This window comes from Vigna umbellata, chromosome 6, assembly GCF_029865625.1.
Source record: "Vigna umbellata cultivar VRB3 chromosome 6, Vumbellata_1.0, whole genome shotgun sequence".
NCBI classification, from domain to species: domain Eukaryota; kingdom Viridiplantae; phylum Streptophyta; class Magnoliopsida; order Fabales; family Fabaceae; genus Vigna; species Vigna umbellata.
In genome coordinates, this window is record NC_142170.1 from 25,914,207 (window position 1) to 25,931,198 (window position 16,992).

Sequence of the window (16,992 nt, forward strand, 5' to 3'; positions counted from 1 at the left end):
TTAATTGTTCAACATAACAAATAACATTATTCAATAATAAAAGTTAAAATAAACATGTTCAACAACAACGATTGTTTTTGTTCTTCTTCATTATCTTCATCATTTTGTACATTTTCTTAGATCATATACCTACAAATAAAATAATGATTAGTTAATAATATGTTAAAATTATAAAGATCGAGACTATTCGAATAAACATTAAATTCATTTATTTCTCCAACTTCTTGCTTTTCAGAATGCCTAAATAAAACTTTACCCAAGAACACAGTAATTATACTACTTAAGTGATTTGAAACTCTCCACTCACATGAACTTCCTTCACTCTCTTGTTATACTCATTTTCTTCATCTCTTCTTCCTCCCCATCTACTTCCCCTTCGTCTTCTTCATCGTCCCAACCAAAATCTTTGAAATGCCTAGAAACTGAAGGATGGTCCCTTGCTTCTCCCACAATTTTCATTATCTCCTCCACACTTTGAAAAAAAACTTGGGTTGCATCTTTGGTAAAAGACAACTTGAGCTGATTCAGTTAACTCTCTTGGAAGATTCTTCAAAAACCATGGGTGGCCATTAATTTTCTTGAGATTGATTCTCTGATAAAGAGAACCAGGTGTGACAGTTAGCTTGATGTAAACTATATATTGACTCCTGATATCACATTCAATCAAATGTACTTTCAAAAGCACAAAGTTTGTATTTAAAATGTTGTCTTCTATTAAAAGCATATCAAAATTGGTCAATAAAGTGAAGATAACCTAGGTTAATCAAAAATAGGAAGCTTTATTTGGATTTAAAGCAACACAAGTAATTTTAATAAGGACTGAGTGTATGTTAAACTTTTAAAAGCATGAACTAGTCAATTCACTCGTCGGAGTCAATAATGGCACCAAAATTTTGAAAAGAAAATACCATTAGTTCTTCATAAAATATGATAAGATTTATTTTCAAATTTGACAAGTCTCAATTTTACATTTTTCGGGATCACTGGCAATTTTTTTATCATCATAAAAAAGTGGAAGATTGTTTGTACAAAGAAGAAGATGGACATTTTGCTTTGATAAAGAATTTTGATGATGATGATTCATGAAAAAGTTTTGAAGATTTAAAGAATGTCTGGATTTAAAAGATACATTTAAAACTTGAGAATTTAGTTGTTTTGTAATCTGTGTATTTTATTTAAAATGAGTAGATCAAAAGTCAAAAGGTAGAACTCAACCAACAAAACACTCTAGATAATTTTACTTTTCTTAAAAATCCCTGTGATAATAAACTATCATAAGTGATAATCGATTATCATAATCGACTATCATAAGTGATTAATGACTGGATGTAGGACCTTTTGATCTGAATTAGTATAAAAATAACTTATGCAAGCTTTTTTTTCCATACTCTCTTTTATTTACTTGTTATTATTCATAGTTATTTTTTTGACTTGTTAAAGATATTTTAAAAAAGTGAAAGTTTGTTAAAAACAAACGATTTCTAACGCAAAACCAATTCACTCCCTATTGGTTGTTGTCTACTCTTTAACAATTCCGTTATTCATTTTCTACAATTGATATCAGAATTTGCTTAGATAGCTATTCAAATTTTTCGAAAATGGTTGGATAATTTCAAACATTTGCAAAGGGTGTGTCTATTAACAAACCACTTCTTTTTAATGGTGAAAATGATCTATTCTGAAAAGTTAGAATGCAAATCTTAATGGAATATGTTGATAGAGGTGTTTGGGATACTATTTTGAATGGACCATATTTGTCTACTATTACTATAAATAATGTGCAGGAATCAAAGCTATTTTTATAATGAATTATGGAAGAAAACAGAAGGATTTAATAAGATGTTAAGACTAGAAATATTATTTCTTCTACTTTATCTCTATGAGATTTCTAGAATTTATGTTTGTGAAAACGCTTAGAAAATGTGAGAAGTTTTAAGAGTCACTCATGATGAAGGCACATATCATGTTAAGTTGACATTTTGTGATTCAAGATCTTCATCAAGCAACTCATCTAGCTCAAGCTACTCATGAGAAAGCAAAATTATGTTTAATGGTAAACAATTATGACATCAAGAGCCAAGTAATAAGTATTTCCAGTAATAACGATGATTTTGTTGATTTGCAAAAAGCTTTTTTATAATTACTTTATGAATATGAAAATTAGACGTTGTTCATGAAAAATTAAAATAAGATTTTAAAGAATTACAGTTTAAATATGAAAAAGCTTTAGATGAATAAGTCATTTTAAAATTGAAATTTCTAATTTAGAAATGAAAGAAGTTTTAATTGTTGAATCTCTCATTGAATGTCAATATTGTAAGAATCACATGTTTGATATTAATATTCTTGAGAATTTAATTGAAGTAGAAACCAAAAATAAAAATGTTAAAAAGCCAAATTTTAAGAAAAATAATTTTCATAAAAAGAAATCAACTCTTAAGAATAAGAATATGAACAATTATTTGAACACAACCTATTATTCACTACAAAGTTTCATTTTGAACCTCGAGAACAAGACTCACATGGAAACAAGTTTTTCCACACATTGAGTGACTGAAAAGAAAGGAAAAAAATGAACTTATTTTGATTTAGACTTTGATTAGGTGAAATCATTGCTCTCTACACAGTAACTCCTACGGTTCACTCATATCTTCAAAATGAAGAATAAATTGGTCAAAATTTGAGAGAGAATAGAAGAAGAATATATTTAAAGAAATGGCAAATTTTATAAAATAAAACTTGATTAATTCGTTTTCTAATTATAACTCAAGCTTTTAATAAAAAAGTAATCAAAACTTCATTAATATTATCTACTCCTATTCTTAAGTATTTTTCAGATCTTACGTTAATATATATCTAATTTGACTTGGAATCCAGTGTAATGTAAATCCATAGTGACGTCTAAAATTGCTTTAGATAATTTTAACTTTTCAAGTCTTAAACATAGATATAATGACTTTAAACAATTTAAAAATTTTCACATCTTAAATATAAATACAAGACGTCAAATAAAATTGTCTGAGAATCCAAACACCAAATTAATCTTTAGTAAAACAATTATTATTTATATCTTTTAATTTTACTGTCTTTATTCTAATTATTCTGGAGAATACTTCTCAAGTATATTAAACTGTTTAATACTTACCAAATTATTTTTCACAATGTTAAAATTGATGTACATTCATAAGGGATTTTTTAATGATGAAATTTCAATTTTGAAAGTTACCTTTTAGAAAACCAACATTTATGATTAAATAAATGGGACATCAATTTCCTTTAAATTGCTCTGTATTTACTATACATTGGTACAATAAAATAATTGAAGTTAATATTAGAGAAGGGTTTAAAATTGCTAAAATTTATTTCAAAACTTTGAAATTCCAAACATCAAATCAAATATGAACATAGATGCTATAATATGTCTACAAATTATCACAGGCTTAATAACACTTTATATCAGTGTTTAATTTTGATTCTTTATTTATAGTTTTCTAAACAGAATTCTTATAATTCTCCATCTTTCATCTAAAATTGCATGTAATAGTACAAATGCATTTGAAAACATAAATAATGTTTAAATAAAAATAATAAAATATCGGTCTCATTATTATTTTAATATTTTACGGATTTTCTTCTAAACTATACATATAGTAATATATTATACTTCCATTGTAATTTTATTAATTATTAAATGAAATTTAAAGAAACTCAATTCGAACAATCAACAACTATAAATACTAAATATGACTAATTGACCAATTAAAATTAAAAGTAAGAATCACACAGAACAAAAACACCAAAATTAAAATTAAATCAAAGTATAAAATGAAGTGGTTTCAGCAGAGCATGCCTCAACATTGGATTCAAGCGAGACGAGGATTAGGTTATGCAAACATGCATATGGAGAACCTTCAGAAAAAAGAGATAGCAATGTAAATAAAAAAAGGAATATTTGACTATTGTTGTCCTTGAATAACAAACAAAGACAGTAAAAAATATTTTTATACTATCATATTTGACAATATTTTGAATGCTGAGAAAAACAATGGTCAACATTATAAAATCCACTTCAGTGTAAGCTACTAAGAGTAGCTTTTGTGTTTAGCTCTAAATATGACGTGAAAAATTAGCAAGACTTGCATTGAAAATATGTATCTATAATTACTCTTTGTTATCTTATCAGTGCTATGATCTACATATTTTCACGGTTCTGTTCTGGACTCCATCTGGTGATTGTGCACTCTTCAACAGTATAGTTTGCAAGACATAATGGAGACTCGTTGTTACCAATTTCATTGATCTGTAGAACCAATAAGATTTTTGCAACACTTCCAACAAGTCGAGTTGTGCAATGAACATCAGACCATAGTCTGAGTCTTCCATTCAGGTCTTTATGTTCTCCCTCTGATAAAACAAGCACACCATACTCAGAATGGACCCGAGATGGATGGTGGCGATAGATAACAAAGTCTACACCATACTGAGATCCTGACCGTACTACCCAGTTTTTCATTCGAAGGTGGGAATAAGCCTTGTAGAAACAAGGGAATGTTTCTTTCTTCGACTTCATGTAATGCCACAACTCTTCATAATTTTGGGAACCAGTACCACTGCCATTAATCTTAAGGCATTTCAAGGAATAACATAAGTAAAATGCCTCCTCAAAACTTAATTGAAACCAGTGTTTGTCCTTTTCAATTGTTCTCACAGGTCGACCAAAGCATGCTTTATCAAGCAGATCAAGTTGCTCTGCTCCCACTGCTAACTGTACATTGTTATCAGAGAGAAATCCACAAGTATTTGATTGAACTAGAGAAGACTTGAGTTCAAATACAATCTTTGACATGGGTTCCTTGAGCGCCCCGGCTTCTGCGTCCTTTTTGGCTTTTGCATCTTTTCCTTTCCATCTTGGTGCCATTTGAACTTACAAGATGAGTAAACAAATGTGTCAAATCCAGGTTAGTGCTGCTTTAACAAACTTTACTAAAATAAAGGTAATGGCCGATGATAGGATATAAAACAGTGGAAAAATATTCAAGTTCCCCCCCAAAAATAGCAAGAATGTTAAGAAAAGCTTTACTAGTCAACTCCATTTGCTTGGACAACTCAATTTATAAACACGAGCAAATTTGTACACTTACTAACACAACCATTAAGTAAATTACATGACTCAAAGTCCTAACAAGAATTACAGTGCTTAAACTATATTAGTTTACTTTGGATTTAGTAAAAACAAAATTAAAAGACAGTTATAACCCAATAGACAAATATAATGTCAAATTTAGAGGGGGGGAGAGGGGAGGGGACAGGGTAAGAGAGGATCCAACCTTAAATATTTTCTTACCATATCAATTATATGTGCTGAAAATTAACAAATCAAATTCTCATAAAATAGAAATGGTCTCAGACTCGGCTTAGAAACAACGAACTACCATCTCAATTCTATGCTTAATCAGTATATTATGAGGCAAAATAGACATCTTATTACAAACCAATTATGATGTGTATTAATCCATTTCAACATTTAAATTTTAAGATGAAAATCAAAAGGAAATGAAAATTTTCACCAAGTAAATGCTACCCAGTCTGCCATCTTGCTACAAAATGAGCTCAAGTGGTATTATTACTTGTAAGCGAAAGTTTACTGTAGATAAGAAATCATGCAACTGAACATAGACATAATAATAAATTAATATATCTGTACAAAGTCGAAACCCAACGTTGACTGAAGCTTAATTTTACAGTTTAGTATAAGTACGTAAAAAACCCAAATAAAAAATATGCTTAATTATTGAACAAGTAGAATTCCTTCTTAATGACCTCCACATTGGAACAAAATGACAAAGAAGCAAACAATTCATAACAGAAATATTTTGCTTCAGTGGTACACCATTTCACCTAATAAAATTTCAATGTATCTCACATTTTAGTCCCTTAATTGCAAGATTCCACTTATGAAGTCCCAAAATTTCCCATTTTGCATACGAAATTAATCTTTCTTGTTAACATTAATATAATGACCAGTCCATAATTTATATATAAAACATCCCCAAAAGCAGACCATTCCTTTATCTTCTCCTACCACTATACAACTCACAGAACCACCAAAAATGAATCTCTATTTTAAAAGTGAGATTCTATGGGAAACCAGTTATTTAAATCTTACACAGTGTTGTCTATATGGAAAATTTACACACATTGTGAACTGAATAGGTTTCCAAAAAGGATGCTAACTAAAATTCATACCACTACCAATATCACCCACAGCCGAATTTGGTGCCTAAAATCCCCAATGAAATTCAAATTAAGTTGGAAATTAGTAGAAGGCATTCAACTCCATTATCAATCCTTTTGAACGAAAATGCTTGGATCTCTACCATGTTTTAAGTAGTTGCAGAGAATAGGGGAGAACATAGGAAGAGTAAAAAAATCAACAACACAATGATAGAAAATAATAGAACAAAACAAATATTAAGTAACACTGCAATTCAAGGTTAAGCTTCTTATCCCCTTTCTCCTTCCTAATCTAAAGTATCGACCAATTCAGAAGATTACACCTACGCAGTGAATATTTCAATGTTAAAAAAACACAATAAAAAGGAAACTCAGTGAAAACAAGAAAAGAATGAAATAGGTTGAAGCAAAACAGTGAGAAAAACGTAGATTGGGATGGGTCATACAGCATATACCTTGAATAAAGAAAAGGAAAAATAATCATGTTTTAAAGCATCGAATGGATTATTCTAAAACAATGTAACCGATTTGTTGATTCGTCCAGTGAGATAGGTACGATAAGGAAATATATGGTTCGGGCATTTTGTCAAACAGTTACTGACATATCAATACCATGTTTTTTTTTTTTTCTTTTCTCCTTTGTTTCGAAGTCCTTTTGGGAACTTATTCCAGATTCAATATAAGCACAAAAACCAGAAAGATGAACAATATAAACATGCATACAAGCAAACTCAATTTTACAGAATAAAACTGATATAAAAAGGAAGGGAGAATAACAGTAACAGTAAAAGCTCCATGTCTATCCTAATCACTACTGTTACTTAAGAAGTTAATTCTACTGTGGATTGGATTTGCGTGAGGACCATAACATTCTCCAATAAACGAATAACAGTAAAAAGCTCTATGTCATACCCAAATCACATTACCTCTGCCTAAATCTCTAATTTACCAAAACCTCTAATTACCAATGAGAATGAAAGACCTGCAAAAACAGAAAGAGTAAAGGGATGAACCTGATGAGGGTTCCGAAGTGAGGATTTAGGAGGAGGATAACGGTGAGAGCGGAGGTTGGGTTTCCGGTCAGGGTTTTTGGTGACGGTGGATTTGGGTTTCCTATGAGGTTTTCCATAACGGGTGTTCGCATGACCAATGTGAAATGCATGAAGGTTCCACTAGAATGAACGCTCGACGAGTTCGCGATAAGGAATGAAGGTTCGCGAAATGACACCGGAGAAGGGTTCTTGAAACGAGGGAGAAAGGTTTCGAAATGTATTTCAAGTGGAAGGTTTATGCGAAGGGAAAGGGTTAGGCGGACGAGAAAGGTTTTTAGAATAATAACTTTCGGGAATTGATTTTCTTTTTGTGGAAAAGAGTATTCAGAGGGAATTTTATTTTAATAAGAAAAAGGTTAAAATCCTTCCATTTTTATAAAAAAATTCAATCAGTCCCTTAACTTTTATTTAGTTTAATTTAATTATATAACTTTTTAAAATATTTAATTAACTTCTTTTCATTAAACTAACCTTAGATTAGAATTTAGATTAATAATTTAATATATAAATTTAAAAGAAAATTTAACGTTAATTTAAAATAAAAATTAAAGTTTCGGGAAGTTTTCTTTTATACTACTTGACAATACAATATCAAACGAGTGTTTCATTATAAACTTCTAACTTATCAATCAATCATGTAACTCTAAAAATTTCATTTTTAACCTTCTTACACCTCAATTTGCACTTTTAATTTTTTCAAAAGATTTACTTTTTAACTTTAACAAAAATAATTTATTTTCTTCTCTTTTTTATTAAAGGCACCTTAATGAATATCTTTTTATTTTCTTCTTTTTCTTACAAAGTCACTCTACATCACATTAATAATAATTTAATTTAATTTAAAATTTAAATATTATTTAATATAAGTTTATATTTTAATAATTATCAAAAATATGAATTTATAATATAATAATAGTTATATAAAAAAATAAATAATAATAAAAATAAAAAATGAAAAATAAAATAATAATAATAATATTAAATTTGATTTGATATGTTAAAATATATTAAAATATTAAAATAAATTAAACAATTATTAAATTTTAAATAGAAAAAAATTTAAATATGCTAACGGTTTTGTTTTTTTATTTGAAATTTAATAAATATTTCATTTAAATGAAAATTATAATATTATTTATTATATTTTTATATTTTAATAATTATTAAAATATGATTTATATTTTTATAATAGTTTTATTAAAAAATAAAAATAAAAATAATGAAAAAATGATAATGAAATAAAAATAATATTTAAAATCACATTTAAGATATTTAAATATATTAAATTATATTAAAATATTAAATTAAATTAAATAATTATTAAAATTAAATAAAAAACAAAATTTTAAGAAAATTTTAATCGGATATCCATATCCGAGTATATTTTCAATTTTATTATTATTATTATTATTTTAGTTATTTTTATTTTTATTTTTTTAATAAAATTATTATAAAATATAAATCATATTTTAATAATTATTAAATTATAAAATATAATAAATATTATTATTTTTAATTAAATTAAATATTTATTAAATTTTAAATAAAAAACAAAACCGTTAGCATATTTAAAATTTATGTTTCTATTTAAAATTTAATAATTATTTAATTTATTTTAATATATTTTAACATATCAAATCAAATTTTATATTATTATTATTTCACTTTTCTATTTTTTATTTTTATTGTTATTTTTATTTTAATTATTTTATTTTTATTTTTTAATATACTATTATTATAATAAATCATATTTTGATAATTATTAAAATATAAAATTATATTAAATGATATTTAAATTTTAAATCAAATTAAAATTAAATTATTATTAAGGTGGTGCAGAATGATTTTAGTAAGGAAAAGAATAAAACAAAAAAAATATTAATAAGGTGCCTTTGATAAGAAAGAAAAGAAAATAAAAATATTTTTATTAAGTTAAAAAATAAATCTTTTGAAAAGGTTGGAGGTGCTTGAGATGTGAGAAGGTTAAAAATTGAATTTTTGGAGGTGCATGATGAGATGTTGAAGGTGTAGGATGAAATACTCATATGTAACTTTTAACTCTTGATGAAATCAATCCAAATTCCAATTGAACTGTATCAATTATACAAATCAACGACATATTCATATTACAGATGCAGAAAGTGAAGCATTGGATCAAGGGTTAACAAATTATCTCTCTCACTTCAATATATTCTGACGCACAAAGGATAAATAAAAGAAAAAGAATAAATAATAATAAGTATCCAATGTACCATTTATCAGAAAAAGAAATCTTATATAGAAACATTTCCTCTTTAAGATAAAAATTGTCATCAAACATCTTACTAAAAGAGTTATTTGTAAGAATTTAGAAATTCAGAGAAAGTGAAAGACAAGTGTATGTAACTGATTGGACAGGTCGAATTTTGATGATAGTATATAAAGGAATTTTTCAAAATTTCATGCCACTTTCTGCATGCACTATCTCTTCTCCAACTTTCTGAAATCTTCTTTTCTCCTTCTTCTCTCTAAAATTCTCCTCCTTCTCTCTACAAATTTTCACCTTCTTCTTTTTATCATCAATCAGGTTGTGCTTGAGTCTTCTTGGTGTCAAGGGCTTTTCTTTTCACCAATCAAGTTGTTGTTTTGGAGTTGAAATTGTAGGATGCTTTAGAAGTTACATACGGGTTAGGTAAGATTGTGGAAGTGTAGAATTTGTCTGGTTTGTTCGAGGTAAGGGAAGCTAACTAATTTAATTACTTGTTTTTAATGTATGAAAATATTGTTTGATGATTTTGTGTATGTGAAATTGAATGATTTGATGTTCGGTGATGTTTGTGTGAAATGTTATATGTTATGTTCATGAGTTTGGTGATTCTGTATAATTCTGGTTTAATGCCTGAGAAAATTGTGAGGAAGAGTGATGGTGAAATTGGAAAAAATGTTTAGTTTTGGTAGGGTTAAGTTTTATACTAGGTTGTAGGGTTAAGTTTTGGATTAGCGTTCGTTCTCGGTAATGCTAGGTTTTATACTAGCACTCATTCTTGTTAGCGCTTGGTCTTATACTAGCAGTATGCTAGTATTGACACTCGGTCTTATATTAGCACTTATGTTAGTATTAGCGATCTGTATTATTGGGTTGTGTGGTCTCTTATTAGAGCTCGTTCTTATACTAGTGCTCAATCTCGTACTTGTATTAGGCTTAATTTTGTTCGGTTTAAGTTATAGGTGTTCAACTTCTCATGGACTAAACTATAGGTGTTCGTCTTAGGTGATAGCGCTCGGTCTCTTACTAGTATTTTATTTAGTACTAGCGTCCGGTCATGTACTGGTATACAACTTTGTAATAGTGTTCGATTTTATCATAAATAGTGAGTTTCCGTTCGGTCATATTCGGGGGTTGTGTTGTTGTCGTTCGATCTTCTTCTATGAACGATTATTTGGTCTTTAAATGTTCATTTCACTGCTTGACTTTGATTGCTTGTGATAGTTGTATTGATCTACTATGTATGAGAAATTATATTGAAATTCAAATCGGTCATATGTTTCAAGTAATGTGGAAGAGAATTCCAAGGAGGAATGTCTTACTGAAATGTGTATTGAAGTGGTAAAGTATGAATATGGACAGTGAAATCCACGGAGTTCATCCTAATATTCTAATGATTACCAATTCTCAAGTAGAGATGGGTAATGCATTGTGTGAGAATGACAAGAGGTCCTAACCCATAGGTTCTTGGGTGAGTTATAACGGACTAACCTCGGGTGGCAGCTGATGGTTTTCAAAGTTACTACACCACCCGGATGCACGAACGGCCTCAAGCTACATATTCATAAATTCGGATGGTCGAGTCAGGTGTTTGGTCTATACATGAATATTGTGATCGGTCTTAACTATTTGAATGTTCAATTTGTATATGTTTGCTTGTATTCAGTTTTAGTATGTCATAGCGTTCGGTTCTGCATTGTTTGACCTTGTGCCAACTGTATGTATGTATATGCAATTAAATTACATTAGTTTACCCTTATTTCCTGTTTTATCCATGTTTTCGTTTGGTTTATTCTTACGATGATCACCCTTTGGGTGTGAGTAGAGGGGGAGGAGTGTACATTGAGCAGGAGTTGGACGGCGAGAATCCTACTGTTTAGATTATTACCATTCGGTCATATTGTTTTCTATAGTTTTGAAAAACCGTTTGATCAAATTTTAATTTTTTTTTATATAAATCGTTCGGTTGTGTAAATACTTTTGTGGTAGTATAGGAATTGTGTAAAGTTTTAAATTTTAGAGTTATTTTGTAATAACTGTAAGGTTAACTTTATTTTTTCAATAACTGTTCTATCATATTATTAAATGATGATACCTGTATATAATTTTGATGTCAATATATAATTAACCGTATTCATAATGATAACTATGCTAATCATATTTTTTAAGAAAAAATATTTCCCAGAATACTAAATCATATTCATTACAAATATGTGATTTTATCGTATTTTTTTTAATTATCGACGGTTTTGGTAAATACATTTCTTACCGTTAGAAAAAATGTTGGGAAAAAATATCATTAACAAATAACTTTTTAAAATGGTGTCCTATCCTACTTTTGGACGTTTTTAAAATTGTCACTTACTTATGAAATTTTTAAAAACCACCACTGTTTGTGGGTTCTTAAAAGGTTTAATAGGTTCGGAGGTCCCTATATTTGCGGGTTCGTTTCACTTGGGTCCTCCAATTTTAGAAGTGATCAATTAGGTCCCTAATTTAACAAAATTGAGTCAATAATACCCTTTTCGTTAAATGCAAGGGAATCTGAATGCAAATTAAAAATTGCAGAAATTGTCACGTATTAAGCTCAAACTCTGCCACCTGCAAATAAAATGATGCCTTAGCATGCCACCTGTTTAATTTGCATTCAGATTCCCTTGCATTTAACGGAAAGGGTATTATTGACTCAATTTTGTTAAATTAGGGACCTAATTGATCACTTCTAAAATTGGAGGACCCAAGTGAAACGAACCCGCAAATATAGGAACCTCCGAACCTATTAAACCTTCTTAAAAATCATCGTTATTTATGGGGTTTATGAAAACAGTCAATATTTATTAAGGTTCTACAAAATCGTTGATATTTACGATGATTCACCAAAATCGTCACTAATTTTTAAATGTGTTAGAGTTTTCAAAACCGTCGTTAATGAAAATAATTTAAAATTTTTATGATTTGAATTATTTGATTATCATAAGAAAATATTTTAATAAAAAATTCTAATTTCAATGATTTTTTTTTCTAGCTTGATACATTCTCTTTTTCTTGTGAAAAAAAGTTTACATTTCCAATGATAGAGGGAAGGAAATTCAAGAAAACATAGTCCATTAGGCTTTGTTCGCTTGAAGCGATTTCACTGTTCACACAGATTTATGAGCGAAGAATTAAGTTGTCTTTCGTGTTCGTTTGAGAGGAAATGCAACGATGGATGACGGTGGATTTGCGGGATGGATGAATTTTTGGTCTCCTGCGATGGTGAAGAGATTAGGAGGGATTTATAGGTAAAAGTCACATGTGTCCTCAACGTTTTATTAAATTCCAGCATTGCTCTTCTTGATCAGCCTCTTCTGTGGCTTCGAGCGCGCTGAATCGTTGTCGTAAATCGGTGCCTGCGACCGATCCCGGCCCTGCCACTCATCGTCGACATCATCCTCGTAATCGTCGAGCTTGTGGCGCGGCTCCGGAGAAGGCTCGCGGTTGGATTGAATGTCATTGTAATCCATTAATGGCTTACCGTCTTCGTAACCCATGGCTGATGCTGTGTGTGTTGGAAATTGGAAAAGTAATTATCAGTGAATTAGAGGTAAGAGGGTTAGGGTTTGTGTTATGAGCGATATTGAAGAAATAATGAAATAAAGAAAAAAGTTAAGAGGAAGATAATGAATACATATGAAATGCAAAAGAAACAGAGTTGTTTTATATGAAAGGAGGGTTCCCCGAAAGCAAAAGAGACAAGGAAGATCTACTGAGATCTTGGTATAATTAGATCTTGTGATAACTTCAAAAATATTATTTTCAATATAAATAAATTTTTATTAATGGAATAAATCTAAATAAGACATTATAAAAATAATATCACATTAAAAATTGCAAAAAAAGAAACTTTAAAATGATTTGAATTTTTTTTAGTGGAGATATCATTAGATATGATTAGTATTGTTAACTCAAAATTAATCGATCTCACTTCCATGATAAATAAGTCCATACTACTTCATAATAAATTATATTATAAGCAAATACTACATTTTAAAATAAATTTATTTTACTACATTATAACTTTTATAATTTTTAAACATTAATTTTATAAATTATTCATAATTTTTTTCTTTTTATAAATATTTTTACAATTAAATATAACATTAAAAAATAACATTTTATATTACTTTTATAACTACGGGCATTTTGATAATTTTTAATTTCTACCAATTAAACTAATTTTTAAAATCTATCACATCAATCAAATCCTACACTAATTCTCACAAACTTTGCTTCCAAATGCACTCTCAATTAACCACAAATCCACTCAAAAAAACAACTAAAAAATTACCCTCAAATCCACTCAAATCCATTCAAATCATCTCTCCCAAATCATCTCCCCCAAATACACCCAAAAGAACACACCTTTAGTGTTAGTTCAGGTAGGTAATTGCCGAGGTACTCTAATTCAAGGTTGGGATCCCGCATAATTTTTCAAGGGGTAGGTAAGTGGTTAGTAATTAGTAGTACACAACCAAATGATTAGGCAACATTGCCCAAGAACAATATTTTCACCTTGTATAAAGCTTGTGATGCCAAAAGAAACCTCCTAAAAACCAAGAATGCAAAAGGGTAATTGCATTAAGGATCTCTCAATAATGGTTTGAATTTTTCTTATTTAATTTTTCATTTTTTGATATGGATATATTAATGATTTGATGATGAAAATATCATCAAGTAACCGAGAACTGTTTTTATAGTGGGAGCAAACAATTGATATTCAGTTTTAAGTCTGTCTTTCCAATGTAGTTTTTGGAGAGGAAAAAATCTGAGGTACACAATAAGGTAAAGAGTGTCTGTGACCAACCTGTATTCCTCCGAAACCTTAAAAAAATATAGTTCAGAATAGAATTTGCAGAACACAAAAAGTTTCCTAGTGAAACTTCTTATCATTTACATCCAACTGCAACATTTGGGCATCATCAACCACATATTAGAAAAATATTGAATATTGAGCTAACTGAATAAGGTTTGAATTAGTAACAATATAAATTCCACTACCTTAGACTAAAATGACATGGATCATTTGTTTGCCTTGAATTTAAATTGTAGTAAGGTAGACTGGAACCTATGAAACATGATGATGAGTTCGGTTGACCACATCGGATGATGAATGCAGCAGAATGGAAAAAATGGGATAAAGTGATTTAGTGGATTTAATAATAAGTGTCACTCACATTTAATGTTTTGTCTCTAAATCATGAACACTTCTTACTGTGGCATCATTGTAAGACAATGAGGATGTGAAAATAAAGGGAATGGCAAAGACAAATATTGACAAAAAGCTTATCAGGAAATGAGATTCTAAACATTAATTTTCAGGATTAACTTAATCGAAATGTCACCTAATTGTGAGTTTTACGTTTACATACTCTAGAGGTTGCAATGACAATAACTCGCAATCTCCAAACCTATACAAACATAAGCCCCAAACAAAATTGAGAAGAAGAATTAAAAATGGAGAGAAGAGTACTGACGCGAAAATAGGGTCAATGTATTGTGCAAGGATAAGGAGGTAGCCTAGTGTCTTGGAGCTTACGCCTCATGGAAGCTAAGTGAATCCCCAGAGCGTCTTCGTACAAACCGTAGAGGAAAATCAACGATTCCTTCTGGAAGAGTTTGGAGACACCGACATGGATAAAGAGTTGGTCCATGGCAGAATCCTCTTTCTTGGGGGAAACCTTTTTCAAGTATGAAGGAGACTCCATGGATCAGATGTTGATGACGCAAAAGCATGAACTGGTGAAGGATATGAAGTGTGTAGAGTGGTTTGGAAATACATCTTGAAGGAGGTTGGACCGCCCATCAAGGAAAAATGGTTAAGGAAAAAAGATTAAGAAAGTCAAGTAGAAATCAATCCTAATGAACTTAAGGAAAAGAGGAATGCAAATTTGGCAGAGGTTCTTTTCATTAATTCCAAGTTAAGAATACAAAGCTCTAGTCACTCCTATTTATAAGGATAGAGGAGAAACTCATTTTCAGTTAAGTGCATCAGAATTAGTTAAGGTGCATTGAATGTAAAAGGTTACTAAGCCTTCCTTAAGAGTTTAAATGCAATGTAAGGGAGTTTCTTCAATTAAGACAGGTTTTCTAGAGGTTCCTTGGGTCCAAGCAAGCCCAAAAAGAAGTTAATTTGCATCTTTACTCAAAGGGAAGTAAAAAAAGGCTCAAACTAACATTCTGTCAAAAATTGACTCGAATAATCGTTTATATTAGTCAAAACCTCATGTTTGGTTAAACTCTCTTTGAAATAATAAGTTATCAGGAGAAATAATCGATTATTTTATAAGCAAAACCAAAGAAATGGCAAAAATACAATCCTAAATAAAAGGAAACCTTGACCCGAATACAAGACCTAAAACAAAGACTTATGTAAATATTTACAAGGCTTAAGAGAAGGGAAGAACAAGCTTGAAAACATCATCTTCCATAAGAGTAGAAGTTATTGAAGTCATTCTTTTTCTTCCAATCTCCTAGTCATAGCTTGAGTTATAGCTCCCTGAATGGATCTCCATCGAGCTCCCTGGATGGTTTCCATCATACCGTTCCTCTTGAAAATCGATCTATCCTAAAATTAGAAAAATATTTAAGGAAGCACAACTTTGGTTGTCGATCTCCTCTGGATCAAAGATGTATCTACAAAAAATAGCAAACAAAAATTGAATGAATTGTTGTAGTGATAGAAGAATATACCTAAACAAAAGAACAAATATATATTTTTGCAAAAGATTTTATAAGAAAGGTTATTGGGCTTTATTTCAAAATCATTTTTTTCTTCACTTTGCTTTGGCCATTGCCCTATGTTGTGCAACAAAACAAAGTGATGTTTTTTTGTGAAGAAAAATCAAAATGATGATTACCTTTTGGTGATGAAGAGTTCAAAAGCACGCATACCTTCTTTGATTTTCTATCATCTTCTTTGGAAGGTTGTTTGTTTAACTCTTCTTCTTTTCTTTTTTTCTCTTTTTCAGTTTTTATCTTCATTTTTATTTCATCAGCTCTCACTTGTTGAGGTGTGAGAGGAATCAAAACTATTTTGCATCCTTTATGAAATAAATTTATTTTATTGGTGTAGCCATCTTGAGTAGATCGATGATCATATTTACAAGGCCTAGGAAGTAAAATATGATCTGCCTCCATTGGTACAACATCACATAAAACTTTATCTTCATAATTTCTAATGGAGATAGATATACTTACTTGTTCTTTAACTATTATCCCTTCATTCTTTTTCATTTATTGAAGCTTGTAAGGTTTGGGATGAGGAGTAGTAATTAGGGCCAAATTTTCCCTTAATATAGAGCTACAACAATTACAGCAGGAGCCATTGTCCATAATCACTGAACATGTATTTTTAAAAATTTACATCTAGTATGGAATATATTTTCCCTTTGTGATTGTTCTAACTCTACATGTTAACTTTCA

General features: G+C 29.6%; 1 protein-coding gene across 1 annotated transcript; it reads right to left on the reverse strand.

Annotated features, from left to right (window-relative positions):
* Positions 1 to 3,973: 3,973 nt before the first annotated feature.
* LOC124830559 (tRNA-splicing endonuclease subunit Sen2-1-like) lies at positions 3,974 to 7,491 on the reverse strand. The gene is made up of 2 exons (XM_047304320.2): positions 7,248 to 7,491; positions 3,974 to 4,923 (listed from the first exon to the last, which is right to left on the reverse strand). Exon 2 carries the CDS (start codon positions 4,916 to 4,918, stop codon positions 4,193 to 4,195), a length of 726 nt encoding a protein of 241 aa, XP_047160276.1. The 5' UTR covers positions 4,919 to 4,923; positions 7,248 to 7,491; the 3' UTR covers positions 3,974 to 4,192.
* Positions 7,492 to 16,992: the final 9,501 nt, after the last annotated feature.

What these genes read in the sequence shown, in the direction of transcription:
- LOC124830559 (XM_047304320.2), bottom strand. Translation starts at nt 4,918, where the DNA reads ATGGCACCAAGATGGAAAGGAAAAGATGCAAAAGCCAAAAAGGACGCA.